The sequence below is a fragment of the Muntiacus reevesi genome, chromosome 8 (genome assembly GCF_963930625.1).
Source record: "Muntiacus reevesi chromosome 8, mMunRee1.1, whole genome shotgun sequence".
Lineage (NCBI taxonomy): Eukaryota > Metazoa > Chordata > Mammalia > Artiodactyla > Cervidae > Muntiacus > Muntiacus reevesi.
Window position 1 is genome coordinate 58,449,787 of NC_089256.1, and position 21,034 is coordinate 58,470,820.

Here is a 21,034-nt window from a genome sequence, read left to right on the forward strand (position 1 = left end):
GGGTTTCCTGCATTACAGGCAGATTCCTCACCACCTCAGCCATCAGGGAAGCCCTCATGTCTCCATATCCACATTAAGTATTACCACTTAAACAAATTTTTTGGTCACTTGGTTCGTGGGATCCTAGTTCCCAATCATGGATTGAACCCAAGCTCCCTGCAGTAGAAACACAGAATCCTAACCACTGGACCACCAGGGAATTCCTTAAAATAATCTTTTATTAGTTGCATAGTTAAAAGTGATATGGTGGGACTTCCCTGGTGGTCCAGTGGTTAAGAATCTGCCTGCCAATGCAGGGCACCTGGGTTCGATCCCCGGTCCAGGAAGCTTCCACATACTGCGGGGCAACTAAGCCCATGTGCCACAACTACCGAAGCCCACATCCTGGTGCCTGCGAACCACAACTAGAGAAAGTCTGTGTGCAGCAACAAAGACCCAGCACAGCTAAAAAAATAAAATAAAATAAAAATTTTTTAAAAAAAAAAATAATAAAAAAAATAAAATAAAAAAAAAAAAAAAAAAAAAAAAGTGATATGGTATAACTTTGTTGTTTCCATTTGCATCTATTAGAGAGAAAATGCATGTGGATAAATATATAATTCATGTATTTTTCCTTCTTGTGGCTTGTTGCTTCATGTTCTTATCCATGTGCTTATTGGAGGTATTATGTTTCTCTTAATAAATTGCTTGACCTCTTCATATAGTAAAAGTATTAACATATCACATTTATTACAATAGCATCAAGTTTGTTGATTGCATTGTAATTTTGTTGAAAAAAATTGTCTTTTTTTAAAAAAAAGCACAAGTTTAAAGCTTTATGTATCACATCTATTTATCTTTTCCTCTACTGTATCTTCTCTCATCTCAGAACATCTCCTTCCCATCTAGAGACTTGAGAGTCACTTTTATGACATTTAGAGTGGTTTTTTTAAATAGCTTTGTTTTCTACTTTCAGTTAATTTAATTATCTGATCTTTCAAGCATATATGAAGAAAGAGCCAAGAATAGTCTTTTGCTCTAAAGAAACAAAATGCATAAAACTTCTTTTTATCACATATTAAACTTTTTTATCTGTCTATACTTATGCCAGGAATACTCTAATTGCTATATTTTGTAATATGTTTTATCATCTGGTAAAGGTAGCTTCCAATGCCATCAATAACCTATTATTTTAAAAAATATGTTTTTATATTGTCTCACCTGTATGTTCTTTCAGATGACCATCACACATATACGCAAAACTAACAGCTCTGAAAATTCAGCAGCAGCAACAGAATAAGAAAAGGGGTAGAACTACAAGCTACAGACTTCAAAGTGTGGCCATTGAGGAAAGAGGCAGGACATTCTGACAGATCAAAGTACAGCTTCTAAGCCCACTGCAGCCTCCACCATGACTGAACCCAGAAAGAAGCTGATTAGACAAATTCCTGAGATCTCTCGCTAATGCTCCCCAACCTGCGGTTAAACAGACTCAGGAGGTAAGGAAGCGGCTCAGAGAAACACTCCTCAGAGTATAGATCCCAACTTCAAGAGCTCAGCAGAAACAGGAAGGGCCCCAGAGAACTATCAGGAGTCCAGTGGTATCCTGAGAACAGGGGATATGGCTAACAAGATGGACCAATTTCTGGTACCAGATATGCAACGTCATTTCAGAAGAGAGAGTAAAACCCAGGTTACAAAGACCTCACACAGCCCCAGCAGAAGTCTACTCCTACTCTTTCTGCCCTCAGTCTCCAAAGAGTGGATAGAAAACAACTTTTAGCTCCACCCTGTAACTTGGAGGTGAGACATGCAAGTGTCAGGGATGAAAGAAGTCATGGAAAATTCATCCTCACTGCCTCTGAGAGATCTGAAGGTCTTGAAAGACCTGCCCATGCTCAACACAAGCAAGCACGAATCAGTCAGGTACACTGCAGAAAAACAGAAAGAGAAACCCAATGTGCCAAAGAGGAACCGAGAACCCAGTCTGGGAGAAAAAAGCATATACCGAGAAAAAAGTATATACCAAGAAAAAAATTTTTTTAACTTCCTGTAGGTGCCTGTTCTATGGAAGATTGTTTTAAGAACATGAATGATGTAAGACAGATCTGAAAGATAAGAGGTAAAGCAATAGAGCGCCCAGGACACTGTTAAGTGAGAAGACTAAGAATAGTAGTCATCCTTGTTTTGTACCCAATTTTGATGGAGATGCATTTTGTGTTCCACTATTTTATTATAATGCTGGACATTGTTTCGAATGTGTTATTCTTTATTATGTTAAGGAAATAGCATTGTATTTCTAATTCATAAAATGTTTTTAATAGCAAATGGTTGAACATGGACTCAACCTATTTTAGCTGGCATAAAGAAACTCTTTTGCAAGCTGGCATTAAAAAAAAAAAACTCCTTTTTTTCTTGCATCACACTTACAAAGAACCTCAGTACAGTCCTCAGAACTTGTCCACATAAATGATGAGTGAGACATTTCATCATATTTCCTTTTAACAGCCAGACTCTCTGTCATATAGCAAATTCAGTGACTCGTTTTTCAAAGGCAAGTTTTTCCACTACTGTTATTTACATGACTGCTGTCACTGGGGCTAGAGGATATATAAATACCTTATCCTCCAAATGTTTTGAAATTAGGAAGAAGAAAGGAGTGGGATTTGGATTCACTCTTTCTACAAGCATAAGCTTTGGAATCAGGCAGCTCTGAGCATGAATCCTTGCTCTACAGATTACTAGTTGTGGCTTTCGATCACACTTTCACCAGCTTTCTTATCTGATAATTAGGTCTATGCTATCTACAGTACAGGGTGTCATAAGGTTTAAATAAAAGAATGTGTTTCAAGCAAGTACCTAAAATGATGACTTGTATTATTGTTGTTATTATTTTTTAAAAAATTTTTATGTGCTTGGCACATAGTGTACGCTTAATAAGTGCTTTCTGAATGAATGATCTCAAGAAAAAATTCAAAGATGAAATAGAAAGTCTCTGCCCATAATAAATTTCCAAGCTAGGGAATTAATTGCCAATAAAATAAATATAAATGAAACTTGAGTTCTAGGTTTGATTTCATGGGCCCTAATGACTTAATTTTGTCACCCCATTACCAAGTGGGCTTCCCTGGTGGCTCAGTGGTAAAGAATCCAGCTGCAATGCAGGAGACGCAGGAGATGTGGGTTTGATCTCTGGGTTGGGAAGATACCTTGGAGGAGGGCATGGCAACCCACTCCAGTATTCTTGCCAGGAAAATCTCATGGACAGAGGAGCCTGGCCGGTTACAGTCCATGAGGTCACAAAGAGTCAGACATGATTGGAAAGACTGAGCATTCTTCTTAACTAGACCTCAGCCTGGAACCTGGGCACAGTCATAGACTAATTCCTGACCTCTTATACTCTTTAGATAGAGATAGCAGAAATAGCAGAAATCAACTCAAGCTAGCTTAAGTTAAAAGAGAAAATAATGCAAAAATCCGGGAATTGATGCCCCAAGTGACCGACCCATGGGCAAGTGTACAACTGAATATCAAAAAGGACTGGAACCAATAGGACTTCCCTGGTACTCCAGTGGTTAAGAATCAGCCTGCCACATAACCAGCAGCCCAGAAAACCCACTCTATGCTCCTTCCTCCTTGCTCTCCTTCCCTCCATCTCAAAGGTGACTCTATCCCAGCTTCTAAAAGAATAGATTTGTTTTGCTTGTTTTTTACCTTTAAATAAATGGAAGCATGTGCTGTGCTGTTCTTAGTCACTCAGTCATGTCCAACTCTTTGCAACCCCATGGACTGTAGTAGTCCACCAGACTGGGATTCTCCAGGCAAGAATATTGGAGTGGATTGCCATGCGCTCCTCCAAGGGATCTTCCCAACCGAAGGATCAGATTCAGGTCTCCTGCATTGCAGCCAGATTCTTTACCAGCTGAGCTACCAGGGAAGCTCCAATGGACACAAACCATTAAAAAAAAAAAAAAAAAAAAGAATCAGTCTGCCAATGAAGGGGACATGGGTCTGAGCTCTGGTCAGGGAGAATTCCACCCACTTTGGGCCAACTAAACTTGAGCACCACAACTACTGAAACCCAAGTGCTTAGAGCCAGTGCTCTTGTGGTGGCAATGAGAAAAGCCACCACGGTCAGAAGTTCACATACTGCCACTAGCGAGGAGCCCCCACTAGCCATAATAGAGATAGCCTGTACACAGGCAATAAAGACTCAGAGCAGCCTGAAATAAAAATAAATAAATAAAATTATTTAAAAAGTGGAAAAGCTTCTCGGAAACAGAGCATGCTCTCTCTCTCTCTCTCTCTGACTTTCAGTTTTTGCTTCTCTCTCAGCCTGTTTTTTCTCTACAGCTGGGCTGCTTCTATCTCTATACCATGGGGCAGAAGTTGGCCACCCCTGAGTCTCAAATCTACATATTTCACATCCATCCTAGCTCATTGCTGGAGGAACTCTGGATGGCCCAGCTTAGATGAAGCGTCTGGTTTGGTCCATTCAATGACCTCTAGGAGAAAGGAATTAGGAGAGGCCCACAGTGTTGCCTGAAGGGCAGGGCATGGGAGTGGCCCCACCATGTGGGAAGAAACCCCAGCAGGTGTCCACTTACACTCGTCAAAGGCTGAAGGCTTGACCTGTTTACAGCCCTAACTTCACTGACACAAGCTGAATTGCACTTTAAACCTTGAGCCTGGCTCCAGAATTCCACTTACACTGATCTTGCAAGGCACATGTGATGAATAAAGGGAAGTGGTCTCTGCATTTTCATTTCTTCCCTTATTTTTGGGAAAATGTGGTTTTTACATAGTGAATTTCACTCAAGATCATGGTTACTTGCTGTAAAATACCTGAGTGAGAATTGAAAAGATAAAGGGAAAAAAAAAAAAAAAAAGATAAAGGAAAAAATCAAGTAAGTTATTTCTCAATCTTACTAAACACCTAAGTGTTTCCAAACATTCCTAAGGAAATAACTAAATAAAATTGCTGAATTGGAGGTAAATATTTCTACTTTTATCCCTGTGGTGGAGTCAGGCTAACGGCTTTTGCTTCTGCACAACATGTGATATAGTCTTATCAGTCACTCCACACACAGGAAGAGTCGGATGCTGGGGTTATAATCAAGACCTTACCTGACCCTAGCCTCCCTTGGTCAAGGAGAGTTCAGTACCCTCCACATTCTTTCTTCAACAATGGACTACCTCAAGTCTCAAGATTGGACTTATTTTCTTTGACTTCCATCAATGTCAGGGTACTTTATGTGCCTTCTTGGAGCTCCTGCCATCACTCGATTCCTGCCCTTTATCTTTCCTCAGGAATACATGGGGTGTCTGATGGGACATGGGGTGTCTGGTGCCAGCCAAGATGGATTTGTGTGTTTGACTCGCTCAGTTGTGTCCGACCTTTTGTGACCCCATGGACTATAGCCAGGCGCCTCTAATCCAGGGAAGTCTCCAGGCAAGAATACTGGAGTGGGTAGCCATTCTCTTCTCCTGGGGATCTTCCCAACCCAGGGATCAAACCTGGGTCTTCCGCATAGCAGGCAGATTCTACCTTTCTGAGTGATTACAACCAAAAGCTCTAAACACATTGAAGAAAAGCAAATCCGAAGAGTCTAAAAAGTAAATAGTGGCAGACAGATTGAGGGCTGAAGTCCAAGCTTGAATAACAACTCATAGCCTGGCTGAGTTTAATGGGGTTTTTTCCTTCTTTGTCTCATGGATTTGACCTGAAGGCAGGCCCCAAGTCCTGGATTTGTGTTTTAGGCACTGTTGGGAGAAATCACCATTTCCAGGAGAAATCCCCTCTTGCTGAGACCAGAAAAAGCAATTCCTGCATGACAGAGAGTGTAAGAAAAATCCCACTTTTTAAAGTATGCTTTCTTTTCTCTTTTTTCTTCCAGCTCTGCCAGGATCAGCCCCAAGCACTGGCTGCATTGCCACAGCAACAGCAGCAACACAAGCATCTAAAATTCACTCCCTCCTCCAAAAATATCTCTCTCTCTCTGACCAGAGAAACCAGTGAAATTGACCTTGCTATTCAAATAGTGTGGGTAATCCTTCTTTTCTGTAGCCCACCTTTCTTTACTCTTGCTGCTTTATCCCACTCAAGACAGCCGAAGTCACACAAGACTGCACGATAGAGCAAGAAAATAAAATTTAGAGAGAACCCGAGTTTCCTGGCAACAAGAATCACGAAAAGGAGGGTCCCTGGGGGCTGGAGAATATAGGGACATGCCAGAGAGGAAAGAGGTGGAACAGGACCTCTTCTAATTATGTTTGGGACCCTCCCTAAGTCCCACACTCAACCCCCAGTGTACACATGCAGAACAGACCAAAAGAAGCATAGCAGAGGCTTCAAGAATTAAGCTACAGGGACTTCTGTGGTGGTCCACTGGCCAAGATTCCTTGATCCCAATGCGAGGGACCTGGATTCCAACTCTGGTCAGGGATCTAGAGCCCACATGCTGAAACTAAAAGATCCCACAGGCCACCATGAAGATCGAGATCCAGAGTGCCACAACTAAGACCCAGCACAAGCAAATAAATATTTTTTTAAAAAGAATTAAATTACTAAAATCCCATACCAAACTCTGAGTGGTGCATGTGACAGATAGCAAAGATTTAAATCTACCACTCTGGTAACTGTCCAGATTTTGCTTTAAGGAAAATACTCCTTCTCCAGCTTGAGCCATAATCAATTAGGTCAATAAATATATTACATCCTCCAGACTCCAGTGACTGGTCAGAGATGAGCACACAACCCAGCCAAAGCCAATGAAATGCAAGGACATCTTATCTGTCATTCACAAAATAAAGTTCTGATTAACACAAGATTTACCCCTCTTCATCCCTCTCTAAACCCCATGTCTTCTCCAAAAATGAAAACAAAAGATCCATGAAATAAGTGTTCTACTTTTAATGCTGGACAGGATCTTTATTTGTAGAAAATAATGATATACAATTATTTTAAAAAACTAAGGCTTATATGTAGATATCATAATTGCCTAATGAATAGTCAAAAGAAAATCATTCAGAATTTAAAACTGCAAGCAAATAGCTAAGTTTTCCATTTCTATATTTATACAGAATGCTATTAGCTCTGCTTTTGCTAAAATCTTTGAAGAGCATCACTCATCTTCATCCTGAGAGGATGTTTACCACCATCAACTATCTGTAATTCCTTTTTTTTTTTTTTTGAGGAATATTTAACAATTCAGAGTATATGTATTTAAGGTGTACAATTTGATGATTTGATATAGACATACATTGTGAAGCAATCACTGCAATCAAGCTAATTAAAATAATCACCTCAGTGATCATTTTCTTTTCTTCATTTTCTTTCTTTTTTTTAAACACTTCTTAAAGAGCAAGAGTAGATTCAGGAGGCCCAGGTCTCCCCTGACCCTGTTGGTGCTCAAAGAAAGAATAGTTTCCAACTTCTTTCATGGGCTTTGCATTGCAAGCTCAAGTTACTTCCTTAAGGGAAAATTCTTTAAGTGTTCTGGAAAGCACAGTCATTCCTAACCTCAGTGGAAAAGATTCAAGCCATCCAGTGGAACAAAGATTAGGAGTTTAAAATCAAGGAGTTCCTAAAATAAGACTGTTTTTGTAGATAGGGATTGGTTATATGGAAAGACAGAAATGGAGTTAACTCTGGGTAGATAGGAGGTTCCAGAGTTTGATCTTCATTAGGCATCCATCAAGGACCTGCAAGGGGACTCAGTGTGCAGGAAGCATGATCCTCTGTGGGTAATTATCCCTGGGCTTTGGGAGGATGTCTTGCAGACCCAGGACTCTCATCCATGGTGACACGTGGAGGGGCAGAGGGGCCCAGGCGTGAGAAGACTTGTAGGAAAGAAAAGATATCACATCAAAGAAGCTTCCCAACCTGGTGGTCTTGAGGAATAGGGAAGATGTGAACATGTGGAGATGGAGTCAAATTTCTGGGCCAGAGAGAAGGGTCTGAGGAAAGACATAGAGAAGAGGAAGTATGGAGTGGTCTAGTTGGAATGGGACCTAGTCGTGGAACCACCTTCTCTGAGGGAGTGCTTCAAAGGAAAGGCTTAATGTGTGGTGAAGGTCAGTTCAAAGGTCCTCAGATGAGTTGGGGGGAGACCCCTACCAATACCCTACCAAAAGGCTATATAGTCCTTACAACAGACACAATATACTGGAAAAGTCCACAGCCCGGGGTTGGATTTCTAACTCTGCCACTTAATGCCTGTGTGACTTAGGCACACAGTTCTCTCATCCTCAGGACTGCAAGTGTAAAAAAGAGAAGAATAGTTTCTTGTGTACTTCACAGGATTGACAAGAACATAAGGAAAAACAGCAGGCACAGAATATCACTGTCAAATACCTTCTTGTAGTTAGTTATTTTGTCATGTATTGAAACTCCCCAGCAAATGTTATCAATCCTTCCATTACCACTACATAACAGATCCTTGAGGCCAGGGGACATGTCTTCTCCAAGACTGTCCTGGGAACACAGTATATCATTTCTTAAAAAAGGTACTTGATCAATGAATGCATGAATGATGTTCAGAATCCCCCAGCTAGATAATAAAATTGGTCCCCTAACTACACTGTAGACCTATGGACTATTCTTTCACTTTGGGCTGCTTGGCCCACTGGAGATTCTGAGTTAATGATGCTCATTCAATGTTATGGTAGAGAAGGAAGCCTGTGAAGGTGGAGTCATGGACATTATCTGCATAGACCCCATTGTGATTTTCACCCTCATACACCTGGAGCCAGACTTGGTCACCCTTATCCAGATAGAGGAGCACGGAGCCAGAGGCCTGGTCCACGTTCCTGTCCTGGAACTGGTCGTGGGTGAAGAGCAGGGCCTTGTCATTCTTGTAGAGGCTGACCTTCACATCCTTCAAGTAGACAGTGATGTGGTAGGAGAAGTAGTACAGCCCGGGAATATTGCAGAGGAATTTGCCAGTGCTGCCATCGTAGTGGTTTTGCTGATTGTAGAAGATCTTGGTAAAGCGAATGGGAACATTGGGGACTGTGACCCGGGTCTCCAGTCCCACACTGAATGCTGAGCGGAATACATAGGCACTTTCTCCAGGTTCTCCCTTTCTGCCTGGGACTCCTGGAAAGCCTCGGGGACCTTCAATCCCAGTGATTCCAGTTTCACCGGTGTCACCCTTAGGACCAACAAGACCTAGAGAACAAGAAGACCTCAGTGACCCAAGGAACAGAACTCCTGTTTAGGTTGGTTTCAGCCTAAAACACTGTCCCTGTGGCCCCTACCTACCATCTGCTTGACTTACAGATCAAAGAACCAACGAGAGCTCCCGAAAGGGACAGCCGTAACCTTCTCCTCCACGTCCACCACAACACAGGCTCCCACAAATTCCTCTCCAACCTTATCTCCAAAAGTCTCCATCACAGACCCTCCACCCTGCCAGTACTTTATGTGCAGATTCAACCAATCATCCACAGGGGACTTTTCTGTCCTCTCTGTCTGGGTTGCCCAAGACCCATCCTTCAAGGTCTCACTCAAGCCCCGCCTCCTCCTAAAAGCCTTCATTGTCAATCTAGGTCTGCATCAAGGGCATTTTCTCTCTATCCCACTCTTTGGGCATTTGTCTGTATTCACTTTGGCATATTTGGAGTAGACCCTCTGGTAGTAACATTTAACAGTCCTGTGAACTAGGGCAAGAGTTCTCCAAGAAAAGGACTGTGACCTGCAGGAGGTCCCAGTATGTGTGGATGAATGCCACTGGATAGAATGGGAATTAAGGGGACATTAAGGAAAATAGGAATATAAGCAGACTGAGAACAGGGATGGATGAGGCTGAGATGGGAGAGGATGGGGAAGGTAGTGTGGGTAGAGCAGAGCCAAGGTTACTTGGTTTTAAAGGGACCATGTGTGTTCACCCCTAGAAGGCCAATCCACAATTCTCTTTAGGTTGCTCATGGGTCACATCAAAAAGCTTTGCTTCTTCCCTGCACATGGGCCTTAGTCAGTAACTATTGCCCTCTTGTGGTTTTAGAAGTCTTCCTCTACCCGGGAGGAGTCTGTGATGGAAGATGCCAAAGGCTTTATTCTTACCTGGATCTCCTTTCTCACCCTTCTCACCAGGGGTGCCATCTCTGCCATCCCGGCCTGGGGTCCCGTTGTGGCCAGGATGCCCTGGAACACCTGCCATCCAACCTGTGCAGGCCCCCTTGGGCAGCGGGGGCCCTTGCGTGGTGTACTGGCCATGACTGGGCAGGGCTAGTAGCAGTAGAAGAGCTCCCAGCAGCAGCATCCTGAGCCCTGGAACCCAGATCCATGTTGTCAGCCACAAAAGAGCAACCCCCATGTGGCTCCCCCGTCAGGTCCCGAGCAGGACTCTGGTCAGCTCTGCAGAGTCTGCCTGAGACCTGCTCCCTCAATACTCACCTCTTCTGGAAAGACTCTTCTGACTCTTTCAGCCCACCTTGTGCTCACTCTGCCTTGAAATTTTCAGTATTCAGCATTATTTTGTATGGGTGATCTCCTTTCTTCCACCACCAGTGACGGTGAGACAGCACTCCCCCAATTCCTCAGATCTGAGCACAGTAGGAGGAATGGGGAAAGCCCCAAGAGTCCATTTGTCAGGACTCTATCCCTTGGGTTTTCCAAGAATGATGACTCAGATCATCCCATTCGACTCTAACTTCCCCCTCTTGGCTCCCTCCTTTTTCTTCCCTTTTCCTTTTTTTCTGTCTGTTCCTCCTCCTTTCTCTCCCATTCTCTTTCTTCCTTTCCCCATCTCCTGGGCCATATGTTAGACTTTTGGTATATTACACACCTGCATGCACACATGCTCACACACACACAACTACACATGTACACACATGCACATGCACACACACATACACACACACACACACACACAGAGCCTCGGTCAGACAACCAGAGACATGCTGTCCCATGAGAATATCCACTGACCTCGGCCTGTGCAACCCCTTAACTGTACTCCCTCACCTGCCTGATCCCTATGTGGACTTCAGGATACATGGGCTGTCCTCTCTCAGGAAGTCCTCCCTGTCCTCCTCCCCCATCTGGACTGCTGTCCTCCCCCAGGGCCCTTGTTATCTTTCACAGCACTGCTTGCACTGTACTGTAATTTTATTTGTTCACCCACTAAACACAGCCACAGGGGCGGGGGTGCTGTTAGTTGCACAGTTATTTCCAACTCTTTGCAACCCCATGGACTGTAGCCTACCATGCTCCTCTGTCCATGGAATTCTCCAGGCAAGAGTACTGGAGCGAGTAGCCATTTCCTTCTCCAGAGGATCTACCTGGTCCAGGGATTGAACCTGCATCTCCTGCTTGGCAGGCAGATTCTTTACCATCAAAGCCAAAGAGAAAGTCCCACCAGTACAAAGTAAGGACTAAATAAATACTTCTGTAGGGAAAAGAAAAAAGGAAATACAGAGAGAGGAGGGAAAGAGTAAGGAAAATAGAAAAGGAAGAGAGAAAGAGAATGGAGTACATTTAGAGTATGTATTCTGGAAGACCTGGGAAAAAGCTCAAGGGGCACAGGTGGCCAAGGGACTCCCTGTCTCAGAACAAGCCCTCCATATCCCCTCCTGAAAGACAGTCCTTGCATCCTCAGGGACTCTGGTTCCCCCGATCCCTGCCTCTGTTATTAGGTTACTGAAAGCACCAGAGAGAGAAACTGGTCCTAGGATCCTGGATCACAGGCATCACTGATACTCTCTGTGGAGTCTGAAATGTAGCGAATCCCAAGAAACTGACTCTAAACAAGACATGGTCCATGTGTATTTTTTTACCCTAACGACTTTCTATTATTCATCAGTTTGCTTGTCTCATAGATTTCACAAAGCTTCCAGAACTGAATTTGGCTTCAGGAGGAATTTCCTCTATGAGGGATGCAGAAAAATCCCTGATAAGTAATCTTGCCCCCAAAATTGTGCATTGTGTCTGGAATCCCACCCTGATGGCCCATCACCAGGGGCTCTATCATCATTCAGTCAGTGATGCCATTCAACTATCTCATCCTCTGTCATCCCCTTCTCCTCCTGCCTTAAGTCTTTCTCAGCATCGGGTTTTTTCAAATGAGTCAGTTCTTTACATCAAGTGGCCAAAGTATTGGAACTTCAGCTTCAGCATCAGTCCTTCCAATGACTATTCAGTGCTGATTTCCTTTAGGATTGACTTTCCTTGCAGTCCAAGAGACTCTCAAGAGTCTTCTCCAACACCACAGTTCAAAAGCATCAATTCTTCAGCACTCAGCTTTCTTTACAGTCCAACTCTCACATCCATACACGACTACTGGAAAAACCATAGCTTTGACTAGATGGACCTTTGTCGGCAAAGTAATGTCTCTGCCTTTTAACATGCTGTCTATGTTGGTCATAGCTTTTGTTCCAAGGAGCAGCCATCTTTTAATTTCATGACTGCAATCACCACCTGCAGTGATTTTGGAGCCCAAAAAATAAAGTCTCTCACTCTTTCCATCGTTTCCCCATCTATTTGCCATGAAGTGATGGGACCAGATGTCATGACCTTAGTTTTCTGAATGTTGAGTTTTAAGCCACCTTTTTCTCTCTCCTCTTTCAAGGAGGAACTAAAGAGCCTCTTGATGCTCTTTAGTTCCTCCTTGCTTTCACTAGGGTGGTGTCTTCTGCGTATCTGAGTTTATTGATATTTCTCCTGGTAATCTTGATTCTAGCTTGTGCTTCATCCAGCCCGGCATTTCACATGATGTACTCTGCATATAAGCTAAATAAGCAGGGTAACAGTACACAGCCTTGATGTACTCCTTTCCCAATTTGGAACCAGTCTGTTCTATGTCCAGTTCTAACTGTTACTTCTTGACTTGCATACAGATTTCTCAGGAGGCAGGTAAGCTGGTCTGGTATTCCCATCTCTTAAAGAATTTTCCAGTTTGTTGTTATCCACACAGTCAAAGGCTTTGGTGCAGTCAATAAAGCAGAACTAGATGTTTTTCTGGAACTCTCTTGCTTTTTCAATGATCCAACGGATATTGGCAATTTGATTTCTGGTTCCTCTGCCTTTTCTAGATCTAGCTTGTACCTATGAAAGTTCATGGTTCACGTACTGTTGAAGCCTGGCTTGGAGAATTTTGAGCAGTACTTTGCTGGCTTGTGAGATAGTGCAATTGTGTGGTAGTTTGAACATTCTTTGGCGTTGCCTTTCTTTAGATTGAAATGAAAACTAACCTCTTCCAGTCCTGTGGCCACTGCTGAGTTTTCCAAATTTGCTGGCATATTGAATGCAGCTCTTTCACAGCATCATCCTTTAGGATTTGAAATAGCTCAACTGGAATTCCATCACCTTCACTAGCTTTGTTCATAGCGATGCTTCCTAAGGCTCACTTGACTTTGCATCCCAGGATGTCTGGCTCTAGGTGGGTGATCACACCATCATGGTTATCTGGGTCATGAAGATCTTTTTTTATAGTTCTTCTGTGCATTCTTACCATCTCTTCTTAATATCTTCTGCTTCTGTTAGGTCCATACCATTTCTGTCCTTTATTGAGCTCATCTTTGTATGAAATGTTCCCTTGGTATCTCTAATTTTCTTGAAGAGATCTCTAGTCTTTTCCATTCTATTGTTAAGTTTATTCATATGTATAGTTATACATAAACTTATATGTATATTTACTTATATATATATATGCTCAACTTTCATATACATAAACATGTGTGTTCATTAAAAATAGTAAGATAAATAATTTGGAAACTACAGAAAATAAACTAATCCCCATTCCCAAGAATCTATCTGCTTATTTTTAACATAGTGGAAATAATATTTTCCTAGAAATTTTATTCTCTAATTTTTGCTTTGCAATTTTCTAATTTTTGTAATCATCATTTTAAATGTGTGTGCTAGTCCATCAAGTGGATATAACCAGGGTATATGTCAGCATTTCCATTTTATTGAAGCATGAACATATTTTCATTTTGAAACATTTTAAAATCTAACAAATATCTTTGGCACGTAGTTTATCCCCAAACTAATATTATTGTGCTATGACATATTCCCAGAAGTAAAATTTTTGTACCAAAAGATATGAACATTTTTAAGGCTCCTGATACATATTCCCAAAGTATAGTTTGTCATGCTGTTCCACAACAGTGTATCAGTGTGTATACAAAAAGCTTGTCTTAACTGCACTCCTTAACTTTGGATGCCATCATTGCAAACAGTTTTGTTGATCTTAGTTTAGTGAGCAAAAGAAATGAAACCTCACTGCTCTGACAATTAGTGAGTTGTACATTTTATTAAAGGCTTATTTCCTAATTTAATTTCTTCATTTCTGATATCTCTGCTAGTGTTCTTTATCAGTTAATTTATTAGGGATATAATGTGCTTTTTGAATTAGTTTTTGTGAGCTCTTTATACCAGCTCTTTGTCATATGTCCTATGATTTATCTCTAGTGTAAAGATTATTTTCTGTTTTGCTTATCCTGTTTTTTATGTGGCAAGTTTTAGTTTTTTGTTAAGTTTTAGTTTTTATATAAACAATTCAGTTGATTTCTTTTTCTTTGGCTTCTAAGAGTTAAACAATCTTTAGCCACACTAGGATTTCATAAGTACTTTATTTTCTTCTCTTTTATTGTTTGGTGAATTTTAAATTTCACTCTTTAATCCATGTCTGATATTTTGTGTTGGGTAAGCTGTGATCTAAGATAATCAAGTGATTTCTTCCTATTTGACGACTAGCTGTTTAAAAGACATTTATTTAAATTAATATTTTTCCTGTCTATTGATCTGATGCATCATTTATCAAATATCGAGTTCTAATATCATCTTATAAGTAAAGCGAGAATTGAGAATGAGACCTGCAGGCAGAGAGGAGAGACTAGCAACACAGCCAGCCGAGAGGTGCCCATAGAGACAGATGCTGCCGCCTGGTGGTACAAGTCCCTAGTCAAGGCTCTCTTATCATCAACCTGTACCTTTGTCCTCCTCTACTGGATTTGGAGGATTCAAAGTGATTGTTCTCAATAACTGCCGGGAATAAATGAAAATGAGATAGCTTAGGCTTGTGCTATGCTTTGTTGCTTCAGTCATGTCTGACTTTGCAACCCCATAAACCCCTCCAGGCTCCTCTGTCCATGAATAATGGAGTAGGTTGTCATGCCCTCCTCCAGGAGATCTCCCGTGATCCAGGGATCAAACTCAGGCCTCCTGTGGATTCTTTACCTGCTGAACCACCAGGGAAGCCCAGTTGAGGCCAAGAGGAGAAGAGAGACGAGTTAGCTGCAAAGCCAAGGAGAGATCAGTCAAGTCCCTTTTGTGTTTAAAGAAAATACTTGTTCTAAGACTTTTAAGACTTTATATGTGGTCCAACCTTCCCACAACTTGTCACCTCCATCCTTTTCCTCTACGGAGTTAGCAGTAAAACTCCTAAGAAGACTACCAAGAGGCTCTGTGCTTGCTTTCTCCAGAAATGAGGAAGGCCGAGTTCTTTTCCGCAGAGAAACATGAGGAGAGAATCCAGAACACGAGAACTCGTGGAGGCAGCTACATACAGAGGGCGCCAAAGATGCAGGGTCACTGGGGACTTTCTCCAAATCATTGCAAGAACTGAAAAATCAGGACTCGTGGATTCTCTGGTTCCCCCTTTTCTTTTAAAAGTCAAAATTCTATTTTCCCAGCCCAAGGGAAGTGTTAAGGAACAATCTCTCTTTTCATAGGGGCAACGAGTCTGGGTTCCATGACAGTGACAGGTGATGGAGGTAATAGAAGGAGGGAGTGAGGGCAGATGGGCACACAATCCTAGGACGTTTCTGCTGTGAAGAACAGATTCTGACTAAAGAAGAAGGTTATCGTCTAAAGCTCTGGGTGGAAAAATCATCAATTGATAGCAATTGAAAGTCAGTGCAGAGATGCTGACCTTTCAAACAATTTATTCCAAAATTATGTGTGCTCCCTATTTAAATATAGCAATTGTTACATTTTGATTTTGAAAGACCTCTCTTTCTAAAGGGGAAAACATAACTAAATAAAACTGTAATCTAAGACTATGTTCTAAGACTCAACTGCGCCTATAAAGAAATCATTTACATAGGTCATGAAGCTAATCCTAAAACCACTTGTAATTCTTTGTCTTTGTAGAATGCCACTTCTAAAGTCCTCACCTCACTTAATATCTCACTTAACTTTCACAACCATTTTGAGAGACAGGATGAGGTAAAATAGAGATCACATGTTCTCTGACCTCAGTGCTTGGGTGAAAATAATTTGTTCTTCCTTGTAATATGTTTCAGGCATATGCTTGTTGGAGGATTAAAAGCACAATCTGGGACTTTCCTCGTGGTCCAGTGGCTAAGACTCCATGCTCCCAATGCAGGGGGTCTGGGTTTGATCCCTGGTCGGGAAATAGATCCCACATACTGCAACTAAGACCTGGCACAACCAAATAAATAAAAAAATTTTTAAGCATAAGCTCTCTTTTGCAAAGAATAAAAGAAAAGGTACAATCCACATAAAGTATATAGAACAGTGCCTCACACATGTCAGAACTCAATAAATGTTATCTATGACTGTACCCATTCTAGAGATGAGAAAAGTGGGTTTCCAGGAAGTTAAGCGACTTGTCCAAGATCCCAGAGATCTTGAGCAGTGGAGCTGGAAATCAAACTATGATCTTCTGAAGCATAATGTTTGACACTTAGGCATAGTCCAAAGAAGGAAAACAGCATCAAGGTCACACATTTGCCTGCTAATATTCCACTCCATTGAATGGGGGATAGAAGAGAGAATAATGTGAAGAAACCTCAAGTCATGATCCAGTGACCTGGCTGCTAGTCTGAGCTCCATCATTAACTCACCGGGTGACTTACCTTCCCAACCCACCTCCCAGACTTCATGTTCTTTGCAAGCAAAGCTGATTACTAATGAGTTTATCCTTACCTATTAATAGACTATTGCACAATATTGTTGTGAGAACAGGTTCACTTAAAGTATGAAGAATTATTTTATAAACTTTTAAAGTGTTCCACACAAATAAGTAATTGTGTCCAACTCTTTGCCCTCTATGGACTGTAACCTGCAAGGCTCCTCTGCCCATGGGATTCTCCAGGCAAGAATACTGGAGTGGGTTGCCATACCCTCCTCCAGGGGTATAAGAAAAGAGATACAAGCAAATATTTACGAAGCACTTGCTGTGGACCACCCTTTGTTCATCCACTACCCTTTAATCTCATTTCACCCTCACGACTACTCCAGGGGGTCAGGACTCAGTTCCAAGAGAAATCTGAGGACCAGAGAAATTTAGTAACTTCCGCTCAAGGATAAGAAGTATTGGCCAAAAATTTCATTCGAGTTTTTCCATAAATCTAAATGAACTTTTTGCCAACCCAATGGAAGTGTGGAGAGGTGCACTTTGAAATCCAAAGCCTGGGTTCTTTCTACTGCACTAGTTTTCATGGTGCACTGTGTACAGGTATGGATAAGCTTGCTTTCAAAATTATACAAGGGGATGGACTATGATGCTGTCTGGATCCTAAAGATCCATATTACAGTCTCTCATTTTCATTTAAGTGTATGAGAAATTCCACTTTGACCTGCTGGAATTTCAGCAACAACGGCAGAATCTTGTGAAATGCAACAATGGGGTCTCCTCTGGGACTGGCAGGAGACAGAGTAAGATGGGGGAGAGAGGTCACCAAAGCCGATGCCAACTCCTCCAGCAGGAAAGGGCATTAAAGCACAGATCACAGAGTCCAACAAAACTGAAAGGGACCCCAGAAATCATCTCACCCCTGCCCTGCTTGTACAAATGGGAGGCTAAGGGGGAGGAAGAGATGCATTGTTAGATTCTCATAGGATTTCCCTGGTGGCTCAGACAGTAAAGTGTCTGCCTACAATGTGGGAGACCCAGGTTCGATCCCTGGATCAGGAAGATCCTCTGGAGAACAAAATGGCAACCCACTCCAGTACTCTTGCCTGGAAAATCCCATGGACGTAGGAGCGTGGTAGGCTATAGCCCATGGGGTCACAAAGAGTCAGACATGACTGGGTCACTTCACTTTGTTTCATAGAAACCAGCTCCCACAGTAGCACCTCCCATCACTATGCCATTTGTTATTTGTTTCAATCTTTACTCCATGAAGCAAAGAAAATATCCCCAACTTCAGAGATGGGGAAACTGAGAGATTAAGGAGAGGATCCCTGAGAGATGCCATCACCTTATGACTGCCTCAAAAAAGGCTTCTCAGACTCAGTTTCTTACTCTGCTAAATGAATTCATGTAAGATGAGGAACATGAGAACACTTTGAAATTGGTAAGAGTACTTTGCAGTATAAGTTGCATAAGGCAGTTTTAAACTATATTTCATTTAATCCTCCTCATTAGTGCTGTTTTTGACTCCACTTTATAGAGGAATCAGAGGTTTGAAGAGACCAAGATGCTGGCTTAAGAGCATGCAACTCTTGGGCTGATTTAAATGAGATTGCTGTCTTTAAAGGTCAAAAAATGGCAATTTCACCTGGTGCAAATATTGGCAGTTTCACCTGGTGCAATCTAATGATGAATGGAAGAAACAGAAATCAGCTAGGCTCTGCCTCCCACCCAGGAGGGTGACCCGAAAGCTTTCACTCAGCATCCTTGTGCCCACCCCCCGCACATACACACACACACTCACACAGACATATACACTCATCTCTCTTTCTCTCTCTTTCACACACACACACACACACACACACACACACACACACGTTTGGAACAGTCTCTCTCCACATGAAGAATTCCTAATTAAATATTCTAGTCTCCAAAGCTTCTGTCTCCCAACCTCAGCCAAGGGTCTGCAGCCCCTGGTCCCTGAGCTTGACAGGGAGTAAGAAGGAAGTCTGTCCCTGCAGCCACCTTAGAAATGACAAGAAGCCAGTCCTCTGTCCCTCTTTACAAATCTTCAAGAATGAAGGGAAGGCAACAAGAACAGCCAATTAAGCTTCAAGCTCCCTTCCCACTGCTCATCTTCAAGAACAAAGCTGGCACCCTCATGCTCCTTTGGACATACTCTGCCAGCATCAAGTCCCCCCTGTTCCCAACCTTGTCAGGAGGAGCTGACCTTACCCCTAAGGACAGGAATCCCCAGGAGTGAGGTGGTTGTACCCCTCCTGAGGCTTGATCTGAACACCAGAGTCTCCCCAGACCAGGGACCTGCATCCCCAAACACACAAGGCCAACCTGACCTCTAAAATCCCTTCCACTCCAGCCTCTGCATCTATGGCTGGAAACAACCAGGATGCCTCAAGTGCAGCACTCCCCAGGGCAGGCGGGATTGGGCTTGGCAAAGGCCAGACAGATCGTTGTTTCTGTCAGAAGCTGTCTGCTACCAAAAAGACTTTTCATAAGTTCCCAGTAGATGCCAGGCTGCTAGCTCACCTTACCTCTTTAGAACTTCTCCATCATCCTGTGAGATATCCCCACAATGGTGTAGATAACCACGTGTTTACAGACACCCCCCAAATTTTATAGATAATGACCATGCCTCATCCATCTTTGTTTCTCACAAAACCGCACCCAGGGTCTGACCTGTAAAATCTGCTCAATAAATACTGCTGAGTACACTCCAGTGGCAGAGTTGGATTCTAAACTCAGTCTGAGGTCGGACCTCAGGCGTTTCCCAAGCTGCCTCTTCGTGTGCTTCTTTCTCTGCCCTACTTGGTCAACTGAGAAGTGATGTATCATCTTCTCCTCTCATATAATTGAACTTTATTGCTGGACCATCCCTCCCACTTCACTGACCCCAACCTTCTCTTTGGTTAAGCATCTTTACCACAGAGTGAACTGGACAATATTCAGGATGGTCCCAGACATTTTGACCAGAGGCAACAGTCCCTTTTCTCTTCAAGCTCTAGGAAAATCGAGGCAGAAGCCCAACGCTTGTGGGCCTCCACCAGTGCTGCCCTGGCCAGGGTTTTGCCTGTATCCCTCCCACCCTGCTAATAGGGTAGCCTGGGCAAAGCCCAGCCAAAGGTTCCACGGTAAAGAGCCTTCATCTCCAGCCTAGAACTTGAATCAGTTGTCCTTACCCTCAGGTGTGGAATCAGAGCCACAGACTTCAGTCAGGGTGGAAGTAGGAGGCGATGGCCCGGCTTCAGCAGCCGGGTACTCATGGGGGCAAACAGTCCCCGCCTCACCGCTGTCCCTTCCCATTGGCCAGCACAGCGATGGCCAGAGACCAATGGGTAGACACGTGCCCCTGGCAGCTCCCTTGGGTTGCCACCCCAGGGAACCTGGTGCAACCCAACTCGGGCTTGGGATGCCAAGTAGAGTTGCAGTCATCACACTTATGTCTCCAGACTTTGGCCCTTAATTTTGCCTCTTACAACAGCGACAGAAGACGGGGCCAAGGGTCAAGATCAGAAGCGGGAAAACAAGGTATTTCTTTATGTAAAATGAATTGCCTGGTGGTCTGGGGCACCAGTTAACACCATCAGCTCTCACTCACTCTGCATGACAGGGAACTCCAGTATAGTAAGAAACACAATACATCCTTTCCTCTCTGGCCTGAACCCCAGACTAGGGAAAGATTTTGCATGTTAATTTTGAGGACTGAGGTGAGGGGACATTTCTGGGGTGGTGTGAGGCAGAGCCATATTAAGATTATTAAAGGCCCTGGATTCCAAATGATTTTGAAGCTCCCACCTGTATGTGATTCAAATTCAATATATCAGAAAATATATACTAACTAGGAGAGATTGGGCTGCTCAAGTGGTGCAAGTGGTAAAGAACCACTTTATGCCAACACAGAAGACACAAGAGACATGGGCTCAGTCCCCGGGTCAGGAAGATCTCCTGGAGGAGGGCATGGCAATTCACCCCATTATTCTTGCCAGTAGAATCCCACAGAGGAGCCTGGTGGGCTACAGTTCATAGGGTCACGAAGTGTACGTCACAACTGAAGCAACTTAGCACGTACAGGAGAGATTACCTACTTTCATGGATTTTCTGGTTCCAAAATTCTAGGTAAGCTTTTGAAAACTAACTTTTCACATGTGTGTGAGTCCCCATTTTGCCAGCGCCTAAGCCTGTACCCATCTACTGGGGAACCCTCCCCTGGGCTG

The 21,034-nt window shown here is 42.9% G+C and overlaps 1 protein-coding gene across 2 annotated transcripts; it reads right to left on the bottom strand.

The window, feature by feature from the left end:
- Positions 1-6,870: 6,870 nt before the first annotated feature.
- On the bottom strand, positions 6,871-20,055 carry ADIPOQ (adiponectin, C1Q and collagen domain containing). Of its 2 annotated transcripts, none has more exons than XM_065942650.1 (3): positions 10,379-10,515; positions 10,046-10,252; positions 6,871-9,151 (listed from the first exon to the last, which is right to left on the bottom strand). In XM_065942650.1, the coding sequence occupies exons 2-3, from the start codon at positions 10,242-10,244 to the stop codon at positions 8,631-8,633; spliced, it is 720 nt and encodes a 239-aa protein (XP_065798722.1). In that variant the 5' UTR covers positions 10,245-10,252; positions 10,379-10,515; the 3' UTR covers positions 6,871-8,630. The 2 variants fall into 2 exon arrangements, with proteins under 2 accessions (XP_065798722.1, XP_065798721.1); XM_065942649.1 differs by lacking the exon at positions 10,379-10,515 and adding an exon at positions 20,000-20,055 and having other exon boundaries at positions 6,872-9,151.
- Between the last annotated feature and the right edge of the window lie 979 nt (positions 20,056-21,034).